Genomic DNA, 25,292 nt, shown 5'->3' on the forward strand with positions numbered 1-25,292 from the left:
CTTGGGCATAACCTTATGCAACAACAGTCCTCTAAAAAGAAATCAGGCAACATTCCATTGTATAGGCATAGGCAGAACAACTGAGAGCCTGGCGGCATAGACAATATCAGCACATATCTATGAGGACAGGCTCAGTCCATCTAAACATTATCACTCACCTTACACCTATAGGCAGAAGTCTCAGGTCATTAGGCATAAAACCCTAGGGCCTCAACCTGAGTCATAGGGGCAGTACCATTAGGTGCACCTCACTGTCCTAAACAACGTTAACATAAACCGGAAGGGGGGGGCGAAATCACCTCCTGCAGAAGGCCTACCCCATTAACATAGGGCATACACATAAGCCGCAGAGCATGACATTACAACAGGCCTAAACCAGTCATGCAGGCCATAAATAGGTGAACCTAAGGTATCTTCAGAAGACCAAGAGCATTATCAGCGATTTCAAACGTAACAGGCAACATGCATAGCGTGGCCCTCCAATTAATAATGCTCCCAGCGGTGGCGACTGCCCTCTATCCGGCGGGGCAGTCGTGTAGAGTCGGTCCTGGCCTGACACTGTCCCATGGAGAGCCCCTTCTCTGGGAATGCCACCTCGTTGGAGCATGACCACAACCGTTGCAGCTACCCCCTGTCCAGTGGGGGTAGCTGGAGGAACCAGGCCGGCACGGACACCCTCAGTGTCCCCTGGGAAGGACCAACGGGGCGGGCACCGACACTGTGCCCCGTTATCACCCCCTCCACCAACAGTTCCCCACTCACTGGGGCTCCTCTCCGCTCCACCCGATTCCTGAGGCTGTTGCTTCTTCGCGTGGGGGATTGAGGGCAGGCTATCTGGCTCAGGATGTCCTCGCTGGCAGGGAGGGCATCAACGCTGTGCTTTGGCAGTCCCTGCCCGCCTCTCTCCACACACGGGGCCCCCTACGCCTAGGCTGCACACACAGGGCTTTCCTCAGCACATGAGTGCCCCGCCTCCCGCAGCACTCTGCCGGTATTCACCCAGGCCCCCTCCAGGGACCCTGGTCTTGGATGCGTAGCTCAGGCTGCTCCAGTTGGCTTCCTCACGGCCACGAACCAGCAGGGTGGGCTCCCGCTCCGGTTATTGAATCAGCAAAGGCATGGGCTCCCACCAGCTGATGGCAGCCCCTCCTAACTTCCGGTGCAGCTCCTTCCTCTTCCGGGTCGCCGCAGGCAGCGCGGCGGCCCTTGGTTGATCCTGGGTTGCGGCAGTGATTTTTCTTTCACGCCTGTGCTGAGTAGGCACTAGCGGAGTTCAAAGCACCACTTTGCAGCACACGCTTATCAACTATTCATGAAGCAGGGTAGGCACCACCGAAAGGGGGCATTAATATGCGGCAATAAGCGCGGTAGGCACCCGCCAGCATCAATTGGCCAAAAGCACACCAAAATGCGGGGTAGGTTCCTGCAGCGCTTTCAAAGGGTTCAGAGGCGGCAATGACACAGGGTAGGCTCCCGCAGCGCTTCACAATCAGACAGTTCCTTTAGGCCAAGCAGAACTTCTGCAGCACAGCGCTTTTGAGGGACAGTCCTCTTAATACAGTGATTAGGCCTCAGCTCCTCACCTCTTGGCCATGTAGGGTAAGGTGCCCACGCTCCTCTTCTTCTGGCCAGCACAGATGCAGCGCTCCTCTACACGGCAATAATAGATAGCCCTACTGAGGCGCTAGGAAGCAGGCAGCAGGGCACAGGCCAATTCAATATAGCAGCAGGCACAACTGGGCAAGGTCAGCAGTCAGTGGGTACTCATTAGGACAGGGTGGTAGGCTTTCACCATCCTTCACTGTAGCGTGGCATTCCTCCTGTACAGCAGCCTGTACTCCTGCAGTGGCTTCCACTAGCCCTGTGGACAGTAGAGGGGCTTTAGTTGGGTGCAGGGTCCAGCACACAGGCCCAAGTGGCGGTACCCCCTGGCAGCAGTTCCCCTCACGTTCCTGAACATATAGGGGGTCATTAGGATGGCGGGTGGACTTTGTCTGCCCGCCATCCAATTGGGAACTTGGACCGCCCGCCATAAGGGCGGGGGTCCCGTGGGGCCTATTAGGATGCGTTTGCCACAGTGGCGGCCACATCCTGCATTCCTGTCATCTTGGTGGGCGGTGCACTCGGCACAATGCCAGGAAGGCATGGCAGGCACTTCCATGCTCAACATGGCAGGCACACCGCGGTGCCTGCCATGTTGTGCATGGAACTGACCCCCCCATGTGCACCCTCACCCCCCAGAGTCCATGGGGGCCCGCAACAGGCTCCAGCAAGCAAAATTGCCGCCACGGAAAGGCATGTTTACACCCCAATCCAAATATGGCTGGCGGTGTCTAACAGACACCGCCACCAAATTAAACTCTTTTCCGCCCCGTCAACTTGTTGACCGGGCAGAAAAGCAGCGGACGGTCTTTCCGTCTGCCACGGTCCCTCCCCCATAGTAATATGGCGGTGGTAATAGGTGGTGGGCAGGGAAGGATATCGGGCGGATCGCCACCGCCATGCGGGCAGTGGCAATCTGCCCGTGATCCTAATGGGCCTCATAGTGAGAGGTGTCCCAATGAAAAATGGAACCTAGGAAATTAGTGACATATTTGTGAAATATATACAAGGTTTCCAATGCTTCACGTTGTGCATGCAAATACAGGGGGGAACTGTAGATACACCCCATGTGCACCTCCCAACATCCAGGGGTCCCGCAATGGGCCCCCAACTGCGCACACTGCATGCCTTTCCGTGGCGGCAATGCTACCACGTAAAGGCTGCTTCCTGCCTGCATAGTAATATGGATGGCGGTGTCTTGCAGACACCACTGCCATATTCAACCCTTTTCCACCTGGTCGAAAAGCACAGGACTATCTTCCCCCGCCATCATAATATGACAGGGGGAAATGGGAGGCGGGCGGGAGATAATGTTGGGCAGATCACCACCGCCATTCGGGCCGTGGTGATCCGCCTAACATTATAAAAGACCCCCAAGATCTGTTTGAAATGTATGTGGGGATGCCAGTATTGCAGGCTAACAAAGAGACGTTTTTTCCATTAACCCTAAATGAAAACTCCTGCTCAGGCAGTGCTCATAAGTATGTCTAAATGTTGCACCTTAGATCTAAAGCGGAACATGGTACTAAAACCAAGATGAATGCTGGACTGCGAAACTACACGGCCAACAATTTTTTTAAAAGATATATTATCATTTTGAAAAGTAATCTAGAGAAATCCATGATGACAGGCTCGTTTTTCAAAAAGTTTGAAATATAAGGACAATCAAATAGCTGTGATGGCCAAGGAAGCAGTATGGATTTGAAAAACCTAGGCAATTTACTAGATTTTTGTAAAGAGAAAGAAGCATATTTGCCAAACTTCGAGCCTGGGATTTGGATTGGGATAACACTTAAGTAAGTGAACTGAAGCAAGAATAATAATAACTCACTCTCATACATTTAAAGCATTCCACCAAGAAAAATATGCCTTTATGTTTTCTGTTAAAACATAGTACCAAAATTCAGGTGAATGCTGGATTGTGGAACTACACTGCCATCAGTTTCTTATAAGACATTTTTGTTTTCAAAAGCGATCTAGGGGATCCATGATGTCATGTTCGTTTTTCAAAAGGTTTGAAACATTAGGACAATCAAATAGGTGTGATGCCTAAGGAAGCAGTATGGCTAGGAACCTAATTGGCTTCAAAGATGTTTGGTTCAAGAAAGAAGCACATTATTCAGACTTGGAGTCTGGGATTGGGATGACACTGCAGTCATTCAACTGAAGGAAAAAACTGCTTACTATCATGAATATACAACATTCCACCAAGAAAAACATGCGATTATGATGCCCGTTAAAATAGATTTGGTTACACAAGTTTTCAAATTCCTAAATGTGTTACATTTTCATTTTTAAAACAGAACTTACCTTATGGCCACCAATGCAATATATAATGTGAAAATACTAAATATCACTGTAGCGTCTAAAAATTTTCTGGATTCGTCTGCTATTTCATATCCAACAATTGAAAATATCATAACAATACATAAATAAGACAGCAAGTCCCAAAACCTGTAGAAAGAAAAATCTGATTTAATTTTGTTCATTTTATGTTAATATACAGATAGTGTCATACAATCCTATGGACACATTAATAAAAGAAAAAATAGTGTCACAATGACAGTTAGAATATTATTATAAACAGATGGAAATGACACCACCTACGTTATAGGAAGGATTGCACTTCCACAATAATCTTTCAGGGTTCCAATGTATCTGTTTATTCAATTCAATTCAATTCAATTCAAAAATAGCTTTATTCGATTTTAACAAGGAAAATCATAAAAGCACATTTTAATACAGCATAATAAAAAAGAATTTAGCTCAGACCAAATATTAAAATAAACATAAGCGATAAGAAAAGACTTTGAAATTTTTTAAAAAAGATATATCAGATTCAGAGGACAGTCAATTCATAGATGCTCTACACCTTACTGCAAATTTCAAAAAACTAGCAGCTACAGTAATGGTATGTTCATCTTCGAGCATATAGAGCTTGAGTAGGGCTGGTCTGCACTGTCTTAGACCCCATTGTTTCAAAAGTGGTAGGAGATGCTTCTTTCTACCCCAATCGTAATATTTGCAGAATAAAAGGACGTGGATATTGGATTGCTTAGAGGTATTGTCACAAGGACAGACCACCAGATTAGTGGACCAGTCATTAGTGGTGGGAAATGTTAATAGACGGTAGAAGCACTCTGTCCTCATCCTTGTAAGCAGCATTCTCGTGTAGGTTGGAATATGCGGAGAAAGATAGGATGGAATGCCAACATCATGAAGTAGGAGCTTGTGGTGGGCAATCGATAGTTTGTTACCTTCAATATAAGAGCGCCTGTCTTCAAGTAAGCCTAAACAACGGGCCTTAAGGTCCTTTTTTAGAATGGTTGTGCATAGGGTCGGGTTGGCATATAAATCGGCTAAATCCAAAGATGTTAGGAATTTCCGCACGTAGGCGAGCCAGGATATTTTTCTTGAGTCACTTAAGGCCATGCAGTCCTTGATCACATCTCGGTTTAGCACAGTTTTTTCCGAGGTCCATATTTTGTGCCATAAAAGAATTGGAGCGGTTTTAATTGTGTCCGAGATATGTACACGGGCAAGCTCGTTGTGGCAGACTGTGGTGGAAATTGATCGTGGCACAGCCAGCAGGTATTTCAAAAATGCATTCTCGCTGGTTTGTATCTCTCCACAGTCCGCCAGACCCCAGATTCCAGCCCCATATGTTGCAGTGGAAATACACTTAGCTGCAAATATATCCAACAAGATCCCTACCGGTTTCCCACCTAATTTTGTGGCAAATTTCTTTAGGGCTCCAATTTGTCTAATGAAAGCCAAGTTACGGGTTTGAATAGCATTTTTCCATGACCCTTTGCTATTAAAGAGTATGCCCAAGTAAGTAGAAGTTTTTGTGAGAGAGATCTTGGATGCGTTAATGAACGTGTTGCATGAAGTGTTCTTCTTTTTACTACAACACATGGTAAAGGTTTTACTTACGTTAATCTTTAGTCCTCTCTCGCCCATGAATGTTGAGAAGGCTGACAGTGCTTTTTGTAGCCCTAATTGTGTCCCTGACATGATAACGGCGTCGTCCGCATATAAGAGAATTGGGACTGCCAGGCCTTTTATTTTAGGGTAATCAACGTCCAAATTCGCGAGGCAGTCGGCGACGCTGTTTATATATAAATTAAAAAGAAAAGGGGCGAGGATGCAACCCTGTCTAACCCCCTTTTTAATGGGAAATTTGCTCGTGCAACTTCCATCCTTGCCGTAACGAACCTTGGCCCCAGCTCCACGATACAATTCTTTTATGAAAACAAGTATATTGGGATCAACTCCCATGGCGGTAAGGGTAGACCACAGTATAGAGTGGTTAAGGCAGTCAAAAGCAGAGCTTAAGTCCACGAAGGTCATATATAAATTACACCCTTTTGCCGTCACATATTTATCGGTAATCAAAGCTAAGTTGAGGCATTGTTCCACTGTCCCAAGGCCAGAGACAAATCCATATTGAAATTTGGATAAGGTGTTGTTTGCCTGAGCCCATATCTGTAGTTGATTCAGCAGGACTCTCCCCGCCACCTTCATCATGGAGTCCAGCAAAGAAATGGGTCTGTAACATTTTGGGTCCATTCTTTCCCCTTTTTTAAAGATTGGTATTATGATGGCTTCTTGCCAGGTTTCAGGGAATCCTGTGTGGGCATAAGAGTTAAGGACATTTGTGACAATTGGTGCCCACAGATTGATGTTATCTTTAAATAAATCTATTGGTATTCCGTCCGGCCCAGGGGCTTTAGCATTAGAACTTTCAAGAATGGCCAGTTCCACTTCTGCATAATTGAAAGAGATGGTAAGTGGAAACGACTCTGTACAATTTCTTTGTATCTCGTTACTCTCAGTTTGGTGAATGTCAGGGTGGGGTGGCTCAATCTGTTCATCTAGTTTATACAATTCTGTAAAGTGATTTATCCAGACTTCCTCTTGGATGGCAATTTCTATGAGGTCAGTTGACCTATCAATGAAAAAAGGGGCGTTGACCTCTCTCCAAAAGGCCGTATTGTCTCTTAGGATACTTGCTTTTACCAAAGCTTCCCAGGCTGCAGATTTCAGTTCCTTTTTCCTGTTTTTAATTGCCTGTTTATAAGCTGCACGGGCTAATCTTATTTCCGTCTGATTTTTTGGGTGTTTGTTAAGAGTAGTCTTTAGGGTATTGTGTGTACTTGAACATTCACGATCAAACCATCCAGGGCTTTTTGTCCCATTACTTTTATTGTGTTTTCTATACAAGTTTTTCCTAATTTGTGACGCAATTTGGTCAAAAGCACTGATAATTTCCTGTGGGTTGGGAGGATATTCTAGACAAGTCTGGAATAAATCAGGGTCAAAGTTGATCAAATTTTCGAGAAACTTGGATGTATCAATTTTTGCCCACTTTAAAGTATAACCGTTTCTCGACGAGAGTGATATGGAATGTGAATAGAGATTTCCTGTAGTGCTCCCAGACTTATTTCCACTAATGGGGGAATATATTTTCGCACTAATAGGGTAGTGATCGCTCATAGCCAGCTCCTCTCTCCTGGTTTCTCGGGCATCGCCGTGGTGACTATTTGACAGGAGAATAAAGTCTATAGTCGTGAGCGAGCCCCTTTATTCAATTATTTCACTAAGAAATGCATCTCTCATCTCGTTGTCACATCCAATAAGCCTTAATGAAGGAAGGCGCCACGGGGCTTTGCCAAGGGCACCTTTTTAGATAGATCTGCTAGAGCTGCACGCCCTATTGAGCTAGTTCTCATGGGTCAATTTAATTTGATTCTTTGGCTTTAATATTCTCTGAGCAAGACCCCCTTGACATTTTTGACGTCAGGAAATCTGTGAAAGATTAGATGACTCCGTTATAGGAGCCAAAGACTGGGGGCACTCAGATATTTTAGGTGGTGCAGGGAATGGGGACGCTGGTTGCTGGTTGGCTATGGGTATATTATATATAACATATTTTAATGAGCCTAAACCTTAACTCTAATGATATTAACTCATATGCTAAAGTGCTAGACTTAAGTTTGAGACCTATGCTGTCACATGTGCTGTGCCCTGAGCTGATATGTGAGGGCTGTAGTATGTCTTTCCTAATTAGCAATCAATCTACAGCCCCTCACATGTCTCAGCCAGTGGGTTGTTGATTCTTGAGTCCGAACATTCATAAGCACCTTGCAGGAGTTTGGGCACATTTAGAAAATAAATATCAAAACGCTTAGAGGTGATAGGGAGAGTATTAATCAGAGTTCTGTATGGAACATCGTGTATATGGCCACGGAATGCAGGTTTATCGAATGCGCCACTGCTATTGGACCTATACTTTTCCCCATTTGCATTCCTACTCACCCTATGATTACCTGTTAGGTTTTGTGATCTCAAATGTAGGGTCTTAGATTGAGTACTTAACATGTCTCTGTGGTACCTTGTGTTGGGAATAACCTTTTGCTTGGTATAGGACTGGGCAGCCTCATTTTCTCGTTACAATAGCGGGATTGGTTAAATTAGTTACTATGTCTGATCATTTATCCATTTTCTCGATGAGGACTATAGGCAACTTTTCCAAAATCCTCTTTAAGCTATCAATTTCTCACCTTAGTATGTGGATTTGACTTGGGGACACTGCTTCAATGATCATTCACTATTGAGGGCTGAAGGAATAGCTGGCAAGGACCTGTCCCCCTTTCCAGATCTACCAGAGCAGCAAATCTTTTTGAACAATAAACATTCACCTCATGGCTTATCGCACTTTGGATTAGACGTGAAGAGGGTGCCTGATTAAGTAGGTAAATAGTAATAACCGCTTGCAGGTCTAAATGAGAAGTCGAGATGCCAGAGATTTTTTCCTTATACCCCTGGTCTACAGCCAGTTGAGTTTTTTCAAAGCTAATAGTCTTTTGGGGTTGTACCTTTCCTCTTTGTCCCTATGTTAATTCCTGGGTCATTAGTGGACAGCAGGACTTCGACCTCATCTATCAGGTCATCTATTTCACTCAGAGTCTAAAAGTGCCTAGATGCGTTACGTACACATTCAACCCCTGCTGTTTTATCTGATTCCTTCCACTTACCCATGTCACACCCATTATTGCTACCGCACTGGGAAGAACTCAATCAATTAATCAATCAATGCATTTATAAAGCGCACTACATACCCGTGAGGTTCTCAAGGTGCTAGGGGTGGGGGGAGCTGCTACTGTTTGAAGAGCCAGGTCTTGAGAAATCTTCTGAAGGCCAGAAGGTCCCGGGTCTGTCGTAGGTTGTTAAGGAGTGTGTTCCATGTCTTGGCGGCGAGGTAGGAGAAGGATCTGCCACCAGCGGTGGTCTTCTGGATATGGGGAACTGTGGTGAGGGCGAGGGTGGTGGAGCGGAGGCAGCGGGTGGGGGTGTAGAAGCTGAGTCGGTCATTGAGGTATGCTGGTCCATCGTTGTGAAGGGTTTTGTGTGCGTGGAGGAGGAGTTTGAAGGTGATTCTCTTGTTGACTGGAAACCAGTGCAGGCCTCCCAGGTGGGCTGTGATGTGGCTGTGTTAGGGGATGTTGAGGATCAGTCGTGCCGGGGCATTCTGGATTCGTTGTAGTCGTCTCAGGAGCTTGGTTGTCGTGCCTGAGTAGAGGGCATTCCCGCAGTCGAGTCTGCTGGTGACGAGGGCCTGGGTGACAGTTTTTCTTGTGTCAGGGGGGATCCATTTGAAGATCCTGCGGAGCATTCGGAGGGTGTTGAAGCAGGATGCCGAGACGGCATTGGCTTGCTTTGTCATGGAGAGGGTGGAGTCGAGGATGACCCACAGGTTGCGTGCGTGGTCGGTGGGCCACTAGGAGTCGTCCCAGGCTGATGAGGTGGGCCCGAGGATGAGGACCTCCGTCCTGTCTGAGTTTAGCTTCAGTCTGCTGTCCTTCATCCATTCACTGATGGCCTTCATTCCGCTGTGGAGGGTGGCTTTGGTGATGTGGGGGTCTTCGGTGAGGGAAATGATCATCTGGGTGTCGTCGGCGTAGGAGATGAGGTTGAGGTTATCTTGTTGTGCGACGTGGGAGAGGGGTGCCATGTAGATATTGAACAGCATCGGGCTGAGGGAGAATCCCTGTGGGACTCCGCAGATGATCTCGGTGGTTTTAGAGCGGAAGGGTGGGAGGCGGACGCTCTGGGGTCTGCCGGAGAGGAAGGATGTGGTCTAGGCCAGGGCCTTTCCTTGGATTCCGGTGTTATGAAGGCGTGCTGATAGGATGCGGTGGCAGACCGTGTCAAAGGCTGCTGATAGGTTCCAGGAGGAGGAGGGCGGCTGTTTCTCCTTTGTCCATCAGGATCCTGATGTCGTCGGTGGCGGCGATGAGGGCGTCTCGGTGCTGTGGTTGCTGCGGAAGACGAATTGGGAGGGGTCCAGGATGTTGCTTTCTTTGAGGTAGCGGATTAGCTGTTTGTTGACAATCTTCTCCGTTACTTTTGCCGGAAACGGGAGCAGGGAGATGGGCCATAAGTTCTTGAGGTCCTTGGGGTCCGTCTTGGGTTTCTTTAGAAGGGCGTTGATCTCGGCGTGCTTCCAGCTTTCCGGGAAGGTTGCTGTCTGGAAGGAGATGTTGATTGTTTTCCGGAGGTGGGGCACGATGGTTGAGCTGTCTTTGTTGAACACGTGGTGAGGGCAAGGGTCGGATGGGGATCCGGAGTGGATGGAGTTCATGGTTTTGATGGTGTCTTCGTCGCTGACGTTGGACCAGGTGGTCAGGCGGCTGGTGCGAGTGGTGCTCGCAGGGGTGGTGGTCTCGGCGGTGGGTGCTGGGGTGTGGGAGTTGAAGCTGTCGTGGATGTCGGTGATCTTGCAGTAAAAGAAGGTGGCCAGTGAGTCACACAGGTCTTGTGATGGTGGAATGTCGTTGGTGTTTAAGCTGGGGTTGGAGAGTTCTTTTACGATACTGAAGAGCTCTTTGGTGTTGTGTGTGTTGTTGTCGAGGTGGTCCTTGAAAGCGGTCCTCTTGGTGGTCCTGATGAGTTGGTGGTGCCTGCGGGTGTCGTTCTTGTGGGCTGTGTGGCTTTCTGGTGCTTGGTCGCTGAGCCATATCTTCTCAAGTTTTCGACAGGTGTGCTTGGAAGTTCGGAGGTCTTCGGTGAACCAGGCGGCTTTCTTGTTGGTGTGGTTTGTGGTGGAGGTCTTGAGATGGGTGAGGGTGTTGGCGCAGTCTTTGATCCACTGTTTGAGGTTGGTAGCAGCGGTGTCGGTGTCGATGGGGTCGGCGGGTGGTCTCAGGGCGAGTGTGGTGGTCAGTTGGTCCTTGGTGAACTTGCCCCAGCAGTGGCGTGGCAGTTGTTGGGTGCGGTTTGTGGTGGGATTCCTGAAGGTGAAGTGGACGCATCTTTGGTCAGTCCACTGGGGTTCGGTGGTGTGGTTGAAGGAGACGTGGGGGCTTGAGGAGAAGATGGGGTCAAGTGTGTGTCCAGTGGCGTGGGTGGGTGTCGTCACGGGCTGTTTGAGTCCAAGGTTGTCGATCAGAGCGGTGGAGTTGGCGTCGTTGTTCTCGAGGTGAAAGTTCAGGTCCCCGAGGAGGATGTAGTTTGTGGAGGCGAGGGCGTGGCTGCTGACTAGGTCAGCGATCGTGTCCCTGAACTGTGGTTGGGGTCCGGGTGGTCTGGAGACGAGTGTTCCTCTGAGGGTCGTGTTGGGATCGGTGTGGATCTGGAAGTGCATGTGCTCGGCGGTGGTGAGAGTTTTGTCGGTGTTGGTCGAGACTCTGAGGATGTCTTTCTGGAGAACTACTTTGAGAGGGGGACTCCCTCAAAGGTGTTTCACAACAAAGCCGTTTCTAGTTTCTAACCACAATGAGAATATACTTAGAGCTTAGATCACAAACATTTACTATAGTTATAGCAGGGGTTCTAAATTGCTAAGCTCCCAGGATTAGCGACTGTGTACTAGATAATAATGTCAGTTTCGTTCACACAGTCAAACCTTCGGGAGCAGGTATCCACACATTAAGAGGGCTCAGCCAGCGATGTGCAAGGTAGTGTTCGGCTCCGACATATAGACAGAGGAATCGAGTTACCGGGTAATGCAAAATGTAAAGGCAGCAGGAAAAGATGAGAAATAAAACAATATAGAGTCCTTAGCAAGACCGCTCCAAGTTGGTGAAACCCGCACTGCGGGAGACTGGAACATTCTTTATAGCGCCAACACAGGTGTGCTGCTGCCATGCTGCAGGGACTGCCTCCTGAGACCCAGTGAATTCTGGGATATAAAAAAAAAATGTTTTGATTTCAAATAGTTTTTATTGTAACTTTTGAAAAAAGTGATACAAAAAGCAAGAGACAGTGAACATAAGTAACACAAAAGCTAAACAGAAAGTAATTGAAATAGTTTGTAAGAGAAGCAGGCGGGTATTTGTAAGAGAAGTCGTTTGTGAGAGAAGCAGGCGGGTATTTACAACGGCCTTAGTCGTTCTGTGGTAGGTTGATATTAAACTGTATGTTAAGCATTCCTTATACAGCAAAGAGAGTCATAAAGACAATGATATATTGAATAGCATGAATTTCAAAAAAATAGCTCACCTTTAGGATGAGCGTGACTCAGTTCCCTCTGCTTAATGAAAGGGCTGCTATGCAACAGTAATGGAATGATTTATTAAAGTAAAATAAAACCAATGGCTCATTGTATGATTTCATGGGTATGTGAGAGAGACATCTGTGGTATATATTCAAGTTAAATGTGTTGTATTGGGTGGTGTATGTCCCTGAAGAGGTTGATTCACAGGGGAAATCACAGAGGTTTATAAATGTAGGAGGAAGAGTCCATGGCTTTCCAAATTTTTCTGTGATTTGAGCGCTGTGTGGAGAGCTGTAGGACAGTGTTATCGGCACCTTTCAGGAATGTTAGCCATTCCTGACACATCTTAAAGTCAACTTGTTTGAAATTCTTCCAATTGCCCAAGATTATTATTTTGCATGCTAAGATGATCATTAAGTCTAGGAAGTCTTGTTTATTGTCATGCCTTATTTGTGGGTATAAGTATTCTAGCAAGATATATGAGAATAATCTATTTGATTGGATGTGTAGAGTGTATGTAATGTATTCATAAATCTTATTCCAGAATGATTGTAAAATCGGACAGTAAAAAAACATATGTGGGAGGTCTTGTTTGTGGTATTCAATGTTCCAGCATAAGGGCGTTGTAATGGGGTTAAGCGTGTGAAGTTTATCTGGAGTCCAGTGGCTTTGTTTATGATGATGTACTTTGTTTGAGAGAGTATGGGGGAGACTTTGTTCCTAAAATGAGTCATATGTATGCGTTCCCAGTTAAATTCGATAGTTGTGGAGTTGGGTTCTGCTTCCCATTTCTTTTTGTAGACTTTAAGGCTCTTACAGCGTTTGGATAGGAGCCGTTTATATATGTTGGACACTGGGAGGCTGGTTTTGAGGAGCTGTGACAATTTGATGGGCAGGGAGGGGTCTACTAGACTTCTAGGGTGTTTAGACATTTGGAGTTTCAAGAATTTGTACAAATCTATGTTGGTTAGGCCCTTCTCAGTTTGTAGCTTGGAGGCTGGCTTAGGCGATGAGTCCCTATATAAGTCTTGGATAAGTTAGTATCTTTCTGGGACCAGCCTTACCAGATAATTAGGCTGTTTTCTACTTTTAAATTGGAGTTATACCAAATTGCGGTCATGTTGGAATTGTTAAGTTTGATAGGAGAGTGTTTCTCTAAGCGTAAACTTGTTTATATAGTAGCCTGTGCAAAGCTAATGCGGCCTGTGCTGAACACAGTCAGGCTAACCTAGAGAAAACGACAATCGCCCCTCTCTTGTGGAGAAACCCATGTTCTATTTTATCTTTAACTTTTTTTTTCTGTCAAAAGGTATTTTATTGATTTAGTGCAAAAAGACGCTTTTCGAGCTATCCAGCTCTTGGTCACATGACCTCAGTTCAGAGTTCAAAGTCTATTTTTTTTTTTTTTTTCAAAACCTTTATAATGGAAAAAAGGTACGGTACATCAGTGCAATAAGTACGTCCAATACAATGTCAGGTAATCATGTGAGCAAAAAGGCACCTTCCCGCACACGCTGATGTTCATTTGCAAAAATAGAAACCAAGATTAGGGAACAACTCCCCCCTCCCCCCCCTCCCATTACATAATGAAAGCATGCATTGTACCAAGGTGTCCTATGACAGCAAATATCAGTTCAGGTAATAACAGTGGAACAGTTGTTATAATATGCAAGACTTGTGTAGCGCGGGGCGTCAGGTCAACACAGCCGTGTTATACTGATGTCTCCTCACAGCTGGTTTGCCCCCTCTATCCAGTCCCAATCACTCCAGTGTATGAGGTGACACTTCCGGCGCAGTCAGTCCACACGGGCCTTTCCCAATCTGCGGTAATGTGCGTGGGGTCATAGCCTTACAAAGTTAGTGGGCAACATAGGTGTCCCCGGCTGGAGTGCCCCCAGTTTCCCCAGACCCTTTGGTGCCTAAGGAGATAGGATGTGAGTGGCCCCCAGACGTCCTTTGGGCCGAACTTGGGTGGCAGCAGCTCCACATTTGTATGCAGCTGGCCTTGCCATGGAGTCATAATCAATATCCAAGACATAAATTTGGGGGCGCGTCCCCTCCCCCATCTGCATGCCACCTGGCGCTTAGCCAAGAGTATGCTCAGCGCCAGAAACTTTTTATGTACTGTTGCAATGTTGTGTGTGAGGCCTAGCAGCGCCACCAGTGGGCACGGTGTTATTTCTACCCCCAACATGTCCGACAGGCCCGCAAAAACCTCCGTCCAGTACTCGGCAACTTTGGGGCAGGTCCATCCCAAATGTAAAAAGTCCGCTCCTTCCCTCCCACAGCGGTTACAGCAATCAGTATTTCTGAGGCGGAACCTGTACAGTTTGGCGGGGGTATAGTATAAACAGTGTAATAATTTAAAATGCACCAGGCGCAACCTAGCATTACCCGTAATTGCATTTGTTTGTGTGGGATGTACTTCGTTACAATCCTATCCTAGAGCGCCCCCCAGCCCAATGCGTTGTAATGGCTTTCGTTGTAATAGTTGCATCGTAAAGGCACTGCGTGGTAAAAGTTGCATTGTAAAGGATGTTTCCCGTTTGTGAGCAACTGATCTCCCACTGCTCATCCGTCAGCGGTGTGTCAAGATCCCCATCCCAGTCCTGTCATGCCGGTAGTGTGATAGTCAATGGCGCGCTTTGCACATGTTTGTAGAGAAGTGACACAACATGTTGTGGGGCGTCCTTTTGCAGGATAGCCTGGAAGGGTGCAAGGGTGTCAGGTTCGTCCGGGAATTTGGGGGTGATAGCTCGGACGCTTTGTCGAAGCCGGGTGTACAGGAAGGTATCCATTATTGTAGGTGAGTTTTCCCCAAAGAATTGATGTATCGTGCGGAACTGCCCTTGGATGTATAGGTCTCCCCATGTGCGGTATTCAAGTCTTGTCAGCATCTTGCGACAGATCTCCTCACAGGTGACCTGCAGTCGAGGGTCATTCAGCAGAGTCAACCGTGGTGAATACATGAATGGGCTCCCCATGGCGCGGGCAAGGCGTTTCCACGGCGCTGCCGTGCAATCAACCGTGGATAGGTCACGCTCTCTCTCCCCAATGCACGTAAAGACATATCCTGACACGCTTACAGGGGCCATGTATACATCCGCCATGCCAGGTCTGCCATATAAGGTGGTGGATGGAGCCAGTAAACCGCAAAGTGGCCTTGTGCACAGTCATAATACCGCTCAAAATTGGGGATGTCAAAACCCCATTGGTGGTATGGTAACATTAGCGTAGTGAGACTAATCCTTGCCTGCTTTCCGCCCCATATAAGCTGTGTCAATCTGAGCGCGCGGAAAAATACTGCCCAGGGTTATATGGAATGTTAGTGAATAAATATAAAAGTTTTGACAGCAACACCATCTTGATAGGAGAGATACGACCCGCCATTGAGAGCGGGAGGCGTATCCATTTGGTGATGCTGTCAGTAATTTTGTCCAGGGCCGTCCCGCAATTGGCTCTAATTAGGGTATCTCTCTGCCTAGTGATTCGAATGCCTAAGTATTTCAGCTCCTCTGTTCCCATACTAGAGGATAGTCTGGTTGGTGTGGCTGCGTTTTATCCGTTAAAGGAAACACCGCAGATTTGCCCCAATTAATTTGTACCCCGGAAATGCCATCAAACTTCGTGATTTTGCGCAAAATAGGATTGAGATTTTCTTGTGGTTTCTTGACATAGAGCGTCATGTCATCTGCGTAGAGGGAGATGAGTAACTGTCGGGCTGGGTAAATGAGCGCTCGGTTGATATGAAGTTGTCTGAGCTTTGCTGCTTATGGTTCAATAGCAAGCGCAAAGAGGACGGGGGATAGTGGGCACCCCTGGCCGGTGCCCCTGTTAATGCTAATGGGGGAAGATCTGCACCCATTTAACAACACCACCGCCATTGGCTGGCAGTACAGCAGTCGCACCCAGTCCAGAAAACTGAAGGGCATTGCAATTGCGCTTCAGCTTGCCCAGTAAATAGTCCCATTCTAACGAGTCGAACACCTTTGTGGCGTTGAGAAGTATAGAGAGAGCCTAGCAGTTAGGGTCCATGTCTTGCAACACTGCATGGAGCTGCGTAGGTTATGTGACGTTGCACGATTTGGGACAAACACTGCCTGATCCGGTAGGACCAGACATTTCATCAAGAGGTTTAGGCGCGTAGCGAGGACTTTTGCTAACATTTTTGTATCGCAATTTAGCAGCGACAAAGGGCGATATGAATCACATTGCGCAGGGGGTTGGCTAGGTTTAAGTAGGGAGGTTATCAGAGCTTCACGCATAGTGCGGGGTAAGCATCCCTCTTCCAGCACTGCATAATAAACTTCTTTTAGAATAGGAGCTAGCAAGGGGGCATACGTTTTATAAAATTCTATGGGAAGGCCATCCGAACCAGGGGCATGGCCGGACTTTGTCTTCATGATGACCTCAGTGACCTCATCTAGTTCCAATTCTAACTTTAGGAACTTTTGATGAGTGTCTCCCAGCCAGGCTATTGTAGTGTCTCCCAAGTAAGCAACCAAGTCAACCAACATGCCCCTTTGTGAGGAGTAAAGTGTGCTGCAATAATCCCTAAGGACACGGAGTTGGTCCAGGAGATTTCTGTACATGTTTCCCTGAGCGTCCTGTCGCTCGGTAACATAGTTAGCAAACCTAGGAGGCCTAATTGCATTCGCCAGTGCCATCCCAGAACGGTCACCTTCCCCATAAATGTGTGCCGCATGTGGTTTCCCATGGAACCTCACATTCTCTATCAGCGATCATCTCATATTCAGTCAATTTGTCCCTCATTAGGCTTTAGTCGCATTGTCGTGCGGGTTCAGTTCAAGCGTTTGTTCTAGCTCGTGTAGCTCAGACTCCAGCTTCCGAAAGTCGCCACGCAGAGATTTAAGGATTTCCCCTCCCTTGGCCAGGCACCAATCTCGCACAGTGACCTTGAAGGCATCCCACACTGTTGTGTCGCTAGACACGGACGTCAGGTTACGATCAAAAAAGTATTGAATGTCCTGTTCCAGTTCAGTCTTAAAAACAGTGTCACAGAGGTGAGAGGGATTGAGTCGCCAGCTCAAATATGGGGAGCAATCTACAGGGACCTGAAGTTCCACAAGGACTGGGGAGTGGTCCGGGAACGTGCGGGCCAAGTGAGTCGCTTGTGTCAGCCAATGTGTCATTCCTGTCATCAGGAAAACATAATCGAGACACGCCCAGGTGGAGTGAACCGCCGAATAATGAGTGCCTTGCTTGAGTGTGGGGTGTTTGTATCTCCAGGCATCTAGAAGGCAGTGACTGTCCACTATGTCACTTAGTGTTCTCTGTGTAACTGTGTAGTGTGCCGGGAAGGGGTGCGACCTGTCCCCTTGAGGGTGCAAAGCCGTATTGTAATCTCCCCCAAAATGACATATGTGATGCCTAACGCATGTATCTTGCCCCATAATAAGAGTAGGGCATTGGGGTTATTGGTGTTAGGGCCATAGTAACTCGCAAAGAGGACATTGTGGGAATGAAGTCGCCCCCACACTATACAGAATCTACCGTCTGTGTCAGAGTCCATTCCCTGAGGCGTAAACGTCACTCCACATTTGATTAAGCTGGTCACTCCACTGGAGTAAGTGGAATAGGAAGCAAATCCATGGCATGAAGCCCATCGAGATGCAAATTGAGGAGTGCCCCCGGGTGCCAGGTGCGTCTCTGCAGGAGGGCCACTATCACCCCGTGCCTGTCTAGGTAGCCCAATATCTGTCTGTGCTTCCTAGGGTAATTAATGCCCCGAACATTCCACGATGCTACTTTGATGTTTCGAAGAGCCTGTGTATTACCTGTCGTCCCCATGGCGATGTGTTGTGTTAAGAACATTATGCAGTGATAAGTGTCTGAACTTCCTTCGGTACATATTAATGCTGTAGTTAGAACAAAATATCCCCCCACCCACACAGGCAGCCCCAACTTGCTGGGCATAAAGTTCCCAACCCCCCACAAGAACTGTAGGACTTCCTCACCCAAAGGGGGGATCCAGGGGTTCGCCATTTAGGGGGAAAGAACCGCTAGGGGCGCTCGACCTGCCCATGCACCTCCCTACTTACGCCCACTGGTACAATCGCTAGGTAGCTAGGTAGCCAATCATGGGACAGAGGTGGGTGGCCGAGCAGTCCAGAACTCGGAGCTCATATACACCTATCCTTATGCATACATCACCGGAGAAGACCAGTTCGCCATACCAGTGAAGTTTGTGGAAATGTCCGCCAAAGCTGCCATCATATCCATATACTAGTCTTGTTGGGACAGTGGGGACTGCGATCTGGAGTGGTTCCGGGCCGCCTCCTCCCTAGAGGTCGCCCTCTTATGACATTTGAGGTAGTCCTCGACCTGCTGCGGGGTGTTGAAGAAGTGTTATTTCCCCTGATGATTGATTCTCAGTTTGGCGGGGTAGAGCATTGCGTAGGGGAATTCCTGGGTTTGGAGCTTCTTTTTTACTCCCGCGAAATTGCGTCTCGCCTCTTGCACCGTCGGCATAAAGTCTGGGAAGAAGGCCAGTGTTGTGTTTTCATAATGTACTTGCCCTTTCACGCGGGCCAGGCGCAGGACCACATCCCGGTCTCGATAATTCAGGAAGCGGGCAATGATGGGTCTGGGCGTTGCTCCGGGGGGGGGGGCAGCCAGAGATCTATGTGCACGCTCAATGTGAGGTGCGCCGAAAAAGAGTCTCTCCCAAAGAGGTCCGCCACCAGCTTTTCCACAAAGTCTTCCATTCGGCCCATTTTGGTGGAGTCCGCCAGGCCTATAATGCGCACATTATTCTGCCTGGACTGGGCTTCTGAGTCCTCGATTTTGTCTGCTATGATCTTGAGCAATTTGTCCGTTTGTGAGATATGGCGTCCGCTAGACTTAGACCCGTCCTCCAGATCTGAAATTCTGTGCTCCACTTCCTTAATGTGGGTGTCATGTTGGCTCAGTTTGGCGACCACAGTGTCCATCCTCATATTTAGCGCGTCCATTTTGGAGTCGATTGACGTGGAGTGCCGGTTGAGGATTCCCCGTGGTCCGCCAACTGGGACCTAGGGTTCTTGCAGGATTCAAAAGGAATCTTGGATTGCCTGGCTTCGGTGCGTCCCATTTTGCGATGAGAGAGTAGGAGCTTTGCTGCCCAAAGTGCGCAGTGCGCGGGTCAACAGGCCGCTAGGCACCGGGCGTCCTTCGGTGGGGGGGCACCCGTTGGTGATGCCCAGAGCGATATGTCTGATAGTTCCTAGTTGCCCAAGAGGGGGGTCTCAGGGAAGGCTGGGCGTGCGTGGCACCGCGTCCCCAAGGTGGCAGGGCGTTAGGCAGCAACGTCTGGTGAGGGGCAAGGGTGTCTGTGCAGAGGGAGCAGAGGAGAGAATGAAGTCCCCACAAATTCCCAGGCCAGCAGAAGGCGGGTTGCGGGCCGATCCAGTCCAGACCAGGTGCCAGTAGGGGTCAGTCCAGTTTTCCCCCTTGGGGCCGGGGGGGGGTTGCAGGTGTGCAAAGCGGTAGAGCCAGCTAGGTAGAACAGTGAAGAGGTGGACGTGTCATTAGGGGTGATCCTTGAAGGGCGCAGGGGCAGCAAGCCCATGACAGCACAATGTTAAGCCTCGACCATCAGGCGCCTCCTAAGTGTGTTGATTGCACTGTCTGTAGAGGCAAAAAAGTGGTTGAAGGTGGTCCAGCGCAATTACACAATGTCCGCACAGTCACTGCGATGCAATTCCGTCACATTTATTAGGCGTCTCACCGCAGAGGTATCGGCTCTTTGTCAGCTCGGGATCCCTCGCTCAGGCAACACCCAAGTAACTCAGTCTCCCGCCTCAGGCGGTGCAGCATTGTGCCACGATTCTCAGGCTACAGGCATTCGTGGCCATCCACGACCCAGGGCCGCCCCGCCAGGGCACTCTCCTTCACCCGCAGGCCCCCTCCTGGGGCTGATTGTGATGGGTCCCTCAGAAGGCCCCGGGGTTAATCAGCTCGTCGCGGGGGTCCGGAATGCGCCTTCCCCGGTATTGCCACAGCAGTGAGCCCCGCATTCGATCCTAGGCGCAGCGGGCGTATCTCACCGCATCTCTGCCTCCTGTTAATGATTTGTTCGCGATCGGGAGCGAGCATCCCCGGGCCCCACTGCCGATCAGCACCACTCCGCTCCCGGGCCATTCCGCAGTTGCAGGCCGCAAATCCCCTGTCTCACTTAGGCAGTGCTCCCGGGCATGAGGATCTCCAGGAGCAGGTCGGCAGGCCGTGGCCGGACAGCGCTGCCAGTACGATGCTTATCGCAGTCAGCAGAGGGGCAAGCAAGGTATCGGTGGAATCCTCTCTACCATGCCCTGCTAGCTATGAAGGGCACGGCAAGCAAAATCCGTTCAGGATGGCATTTAAGAATAATTTACTGCTCGGCAAGGCGGGAGCCTCACTCGCACTCGGCCATCTTGGTCCAGAGCCACCTAGCGCCCCCCTGAATTCTGGGATATGAAGAACTAAGAAAGACTGCTCTAAAGTTGGTGAAACATTCAATTAGGCGTGAATTATGGAGATCTAGAAGTTAGTGTGCTTCTAGGGAGGTATATATTGTAGTACTGAAGGTTACAGTGCTAAATTCAGGGAAGCTAGTTGGAACTGAGTGGGTTCAAAGTAAGGTAACAAAAGTCTGTTTCAAATGGTTCAAGTAATCTCAGCTTGCAGTGCTACGATGTAGAGAGGTGTCTTAGAATAATAGTCAGGCAATGTTCCAATACGTCCAGCTCAAAGCAAGCAAATTGTGGGCGCTCCTGTTAAGGGAGTTACGGTAATGTCTCTAATTCTCCCACTATGTCTGTCTCTGCTTCAGAAAACGGTTAGACTTTGCAGCAACCTCAAGAGACAGAAGAGCAAGTAAGTCTTTCCTCACTTACCCTCTGTGTCTTAGGGCAGCACTGGAACCACTCAGGCCTGATTTAGGTCATCTGGTAGGGCATAACCCAATGCCAGTGCATTGAATGGAAAAAAATAAGTGCAGATACTCACCAAATTGAGATGTGTACTAGGGGACGGGGCTATGGCAGTGCAATGGGATCCGGCCAGGGGCACATATTTAATGTGATTGAGATTGAATTGGTGTGCAGATGTACATAATTATACGAAAGCTTGTCTGGTATATATTTGATTATTGCATTTCCCTTTTACGTACAAAAGGATACATTTATTATTAAAGTGGGCTTCTCATGGTGCAACATCAAGATCACATATAACTTGCTCAAGATATTTTCCTTAAATTTTTTTGAAAAGGTTTAACTATAGTTAACCCTCTTATTTCATTGCCACTAGGCAGACCTCACCCAGCCCCTCCCAGGTGGCACAGCTTGGCCTCAAAGCTCCTTACCTGCTGTAAAGTCTGATTCCCTCTTTCTGGAGTCAGGCAAGCCGCTGGAAGCTCGAGCGAGGATGCCTGGCTCTGGCTCAGTTCCAGGTCCTCTTGCACCCTCAAGCCAAAAATGAACTGAACTGTGATAGTGCATGTGCCTGCTAACCAAACTCTAATCTCAAGTGCAAAGAATAAGACAAAATAGTGACCATAATTGCAATACAGGAGAGAAAGAAAGATGAAACCATCTAGAGGCTGAATTGCACAATGTGAAAGCAGAATTTCTGGGAGCAATCCCAGCTTCCCCACATGACCAAATTGTGTGATCGCAGACAAATATTTGATCTTGCCAACCTCCTTTTTCTTCATTAGCCCACATGATGGTATATTCAAATGTTCAAGCTGTGTGCAGTACAATCACATCTTGCACAGTATAATGTTGCTTCATTCATGAAAAGAAAATAACCCATAAATGATGCACACCTGAAAAGTGATTTGCTTCCTATATCACTAATGGGATTGTCCTCATGGTGGGAGCACAAACTCCTCTCAATGCTGTGATATAAGCTTATGCACCAAGGGGAAATGATTCCACATGAAAAAAATACACTTTTATTTCACTGGTAATGTTTTCAGGGCTCGACTTCTGTATGAGTTTTTAAGGCCAGGCCAGACTTTCTGGTTCGGCTCTGACTGGGCTCTCCTTGTTAATTTGTAGGTTCACCCACCTCTACCCCTCCCAGAGCCCCTCCACCCACCCAGGAGAAAATGGCCTTTTCAAAACAAAATACAATTGAGTTGAAACACTGCTGGGAGAGCAGATCTGCACTGAAAAGAGAGTGGCCTTCCCCTTGCTACAAGTGCACCCTTTCACGCGCGCTTCAAGTGCAGAGTGAAGTAATTCAGGGCTTGTCGGGCTTGCACGTATACATCTGCTATGCTGGACACTGCAGATAACACTCATGCAAGAACACGCACAGGGTCACAGAAGCATTCATGCACGCAGACAGGGCATTCAGTACATGTGTTTTAGAAATGCTTAATTTGCTGCTGCCCACATTACTAAACCTTAACTCTCAGTGGCTATGCATAGCATCACTATCACCACTCTCCTCCTCAGTTTGGAGTCAAACATTTGCTGGCCTATTCTGCTATGCCTGCAGGAAGGCTTCTCTTTCGATTTCCCGAGAGTCACAAGATATGCCTGTTAGATGGCCTGGCTCTCACACCAACAGTGCTATGGACTCCACAGCGCCTGAACACAAACTGCAGATAGCTGCAAAAGTTTCAGATTGCTTATGTGGAATCACTGACATATTATCGAAAACCAAAAAATCGAAATTTACAAATATTGAGTTATAAATATCGATAACAAAAAAATTGTCATTCTATACTTATTTATGAAAAAACGAAAATATCGATACCACAATATCGTAACACAAATATATTGACTACACAAAAATCGCAGGCACAAATATCGTAAACCGAAATATCGAAGATGATAAACATAGTTCATATCAAAAATATCGAAAATAAAAATATAGACATCAATATTATTGACAATACCAAAATTTTGACAACTCTAAAATACATGAAAAATAGTATTTTCCACACTATAATTGAAATAAATGACATATATACTTATGTCACATTAAAGATATAAAACAAACATGACTAACACAATTTATACAACATAAAAAAGCTACTACAGAAACGAAAATATTTAAACCAAATACACTCAACATCTTCAATACTTAAAATAAATATAATCCGTTGTTTAAAACAAAATACCTTTAACTAAAATAATTAGCAAAGTAAAAAAATTCAAATGAACCAATCGAAACACAGATAAATAAATCTGACCAATAACATACAACAACTAATTAAATACTCACTAAATAAAGAACTAAACTGAAGACTATTACACCTTCAACTAAAAAATCAGGAAGGAGAAACTCGCAGATTTTCAACACCCTCAAAGACTCTTCTAAAATAAAACCAACTACAAATAATAAAAAGTAAGTAAATAATCATTTCTAAATAAACTGTTAATTTAAATGTAACCTACATTGTAATTACTTATTAAAAAAAATTAAATTATATGTTTTATCTCTTTATATTCCCACAACAGATCTAACTATAAAAAATATGAACATTTTCAACTGCAAAAGTAAGTATACTTTACATGTTTTTTTATTTGATAAAACTAAAACAGAACAAAACACCTAAAATGTCCTAACCATCATAACTATTCCATTCAGACTTTTAAATCTTGCAAAAAAAGTTTATAAAATATATTTAAAACATAGAGAATATAAACTTTTTCCTAAAAAACGCCACCACCATATATAAATATAAAACATAGCATTAAATATACTTTACTTTCTTTCTGCAGATCACATAAAAAAGATCAGCAGCAACACAAGAAGACAACATCTACATTCAACTTCAACTAGATAACAGTTGGTAAGTATATAAGAAATGCCCATTTGCTATTATTCATGCAGACTGTATAACATAGTTTAAAATAAACTTTTTTACAAAATTTACCAACTTTTTTATAACTTGTAGAAAATGTTAAAAATAAAACATGAATCGAAAAATACTGTGTACTACAAAAGGCCAACACCACATATAAATTAAAAACATAGACTAAAATATGCTTTACTTTATTTTTACAGACCAATAAAAAACAAAACAGCTTTCGCGAACAAGGAAAAATCTACATTCAAATCCAACTAAATAATAGTTGGTAAGTATATACTAAAACATCATATATTATTACTCATGTATAAGTTACAAAATTGATTTTCATATAATTTTATATACATTTTTTCTAGATTTTGGTACTCTACAATGACTGAAGATGCCAAATTCATTACATCTCAGAAAGGGAAATGTTTGTTGTGCTATATGGGGTACGTTTATACCCAGGAAAAACAAACAGGGCTTAAAGTAAACTGGAAATGTTCTAAGTATTACTCAAACAAATGTTATGGGCGTGCAACAACCAGGTAAACAAGTGTAATACATACAAGTGAGCACAACCATCCACCAAATATATCAGAAATAGAGGTTAGATCAACTCTAGAAAACATTAAAGAATTAAGTAGCACCTCAGAATTACCAACAAGTGTAATACTTGAAGAACTACTACCTAGAGTACCTAGAGAAGCACAAGGCAATTACCAACAATATCTTCTATTAAAAGGACAATAGCTAGAACAAAAAAATCTACAAGACCAACAATACCTACACCTTAATCTTTTCAAGAGGTTATAATTACCCCTGAACTTTACCATAACTCATAATGATGAACCTTTCATCTTCTATGACAACAACAATAAAGATAAAAGGATAATTATGTTTGCTACAGCAAACAATATAAAGAAATTAAAAGAAAGCCAAAAATGGATGCTGGCTGACACTTTTAGCATATGCCCTAAGCCATTCTATCAACTCTATACTATACATGGGCAATACCATAACACTTGCATTTCATTTATATAGTGTTTGCTACCAAACAAACAAACTTCAACATACATAGAAATGTTGAATAAAATAAAGGAAGAAACAACAGACTTCTTTCCCCAAAGAATAGTAATCGATTTTCAACAAGCTTTGATAAATTCCATCCTCAAAATATACCCTCACACATCTATGGAAGGATGTTACTTCCACTTCAACCAATGTCTGTGGAGACATTTACAAAAATCAACACTTAGGGCCCCATTAGGATGGTGGGCGGATCGCACCTGCCAGGCCCGCAGTAGCCACCGCCGGCCTGGCTGGGGCGATCTGCCTGCCATCCGTGCAGAAATGATCCCCTGCCATATTATAATGGCTGGGGGGTCTGCGGCGGAC

The 25,292-nt window shown here is 46.2% G+C and overlaps 1 protein-coding gene across 1 annotated transcript in view; it reads right to left on the minus strand.

Annotated features, from left to right (window-relative positions):
• LOC147733269 (sperm-specific sodium:proton exchanger-like) overlaps positions 1-25,292 on the minus strand; it is a 7,973,824-nt gene that overhangs the window by 6,127,999 nt on the left and 1,820,533 nt on the right. Inside the window, exon 8 of the mRNA XM_086956195.1 lies at positions 3,913-4,056. Coding sequence (XP_086812321.1) covers positions 3,913-4,056 — 144 coding nt within the window. The remainder of the gene's footprint in view (positions 1-3,912; positions 4,057-25,292) is intronic.

This window comes from Lissotriton vulgaris, chromosome 2_1, assembly GCF_964263255.1.
Source record: "Lissotriton vulgaris chromosome 2_1, aLisVul1.2, whole genome shotgun sequence".
Lineage (NCBI taxonomy): Eukaryota > Metazoa > Chordata > Amphibia > Caudata > Salamandridae > Lissotriton > Lissotriton vulgaris.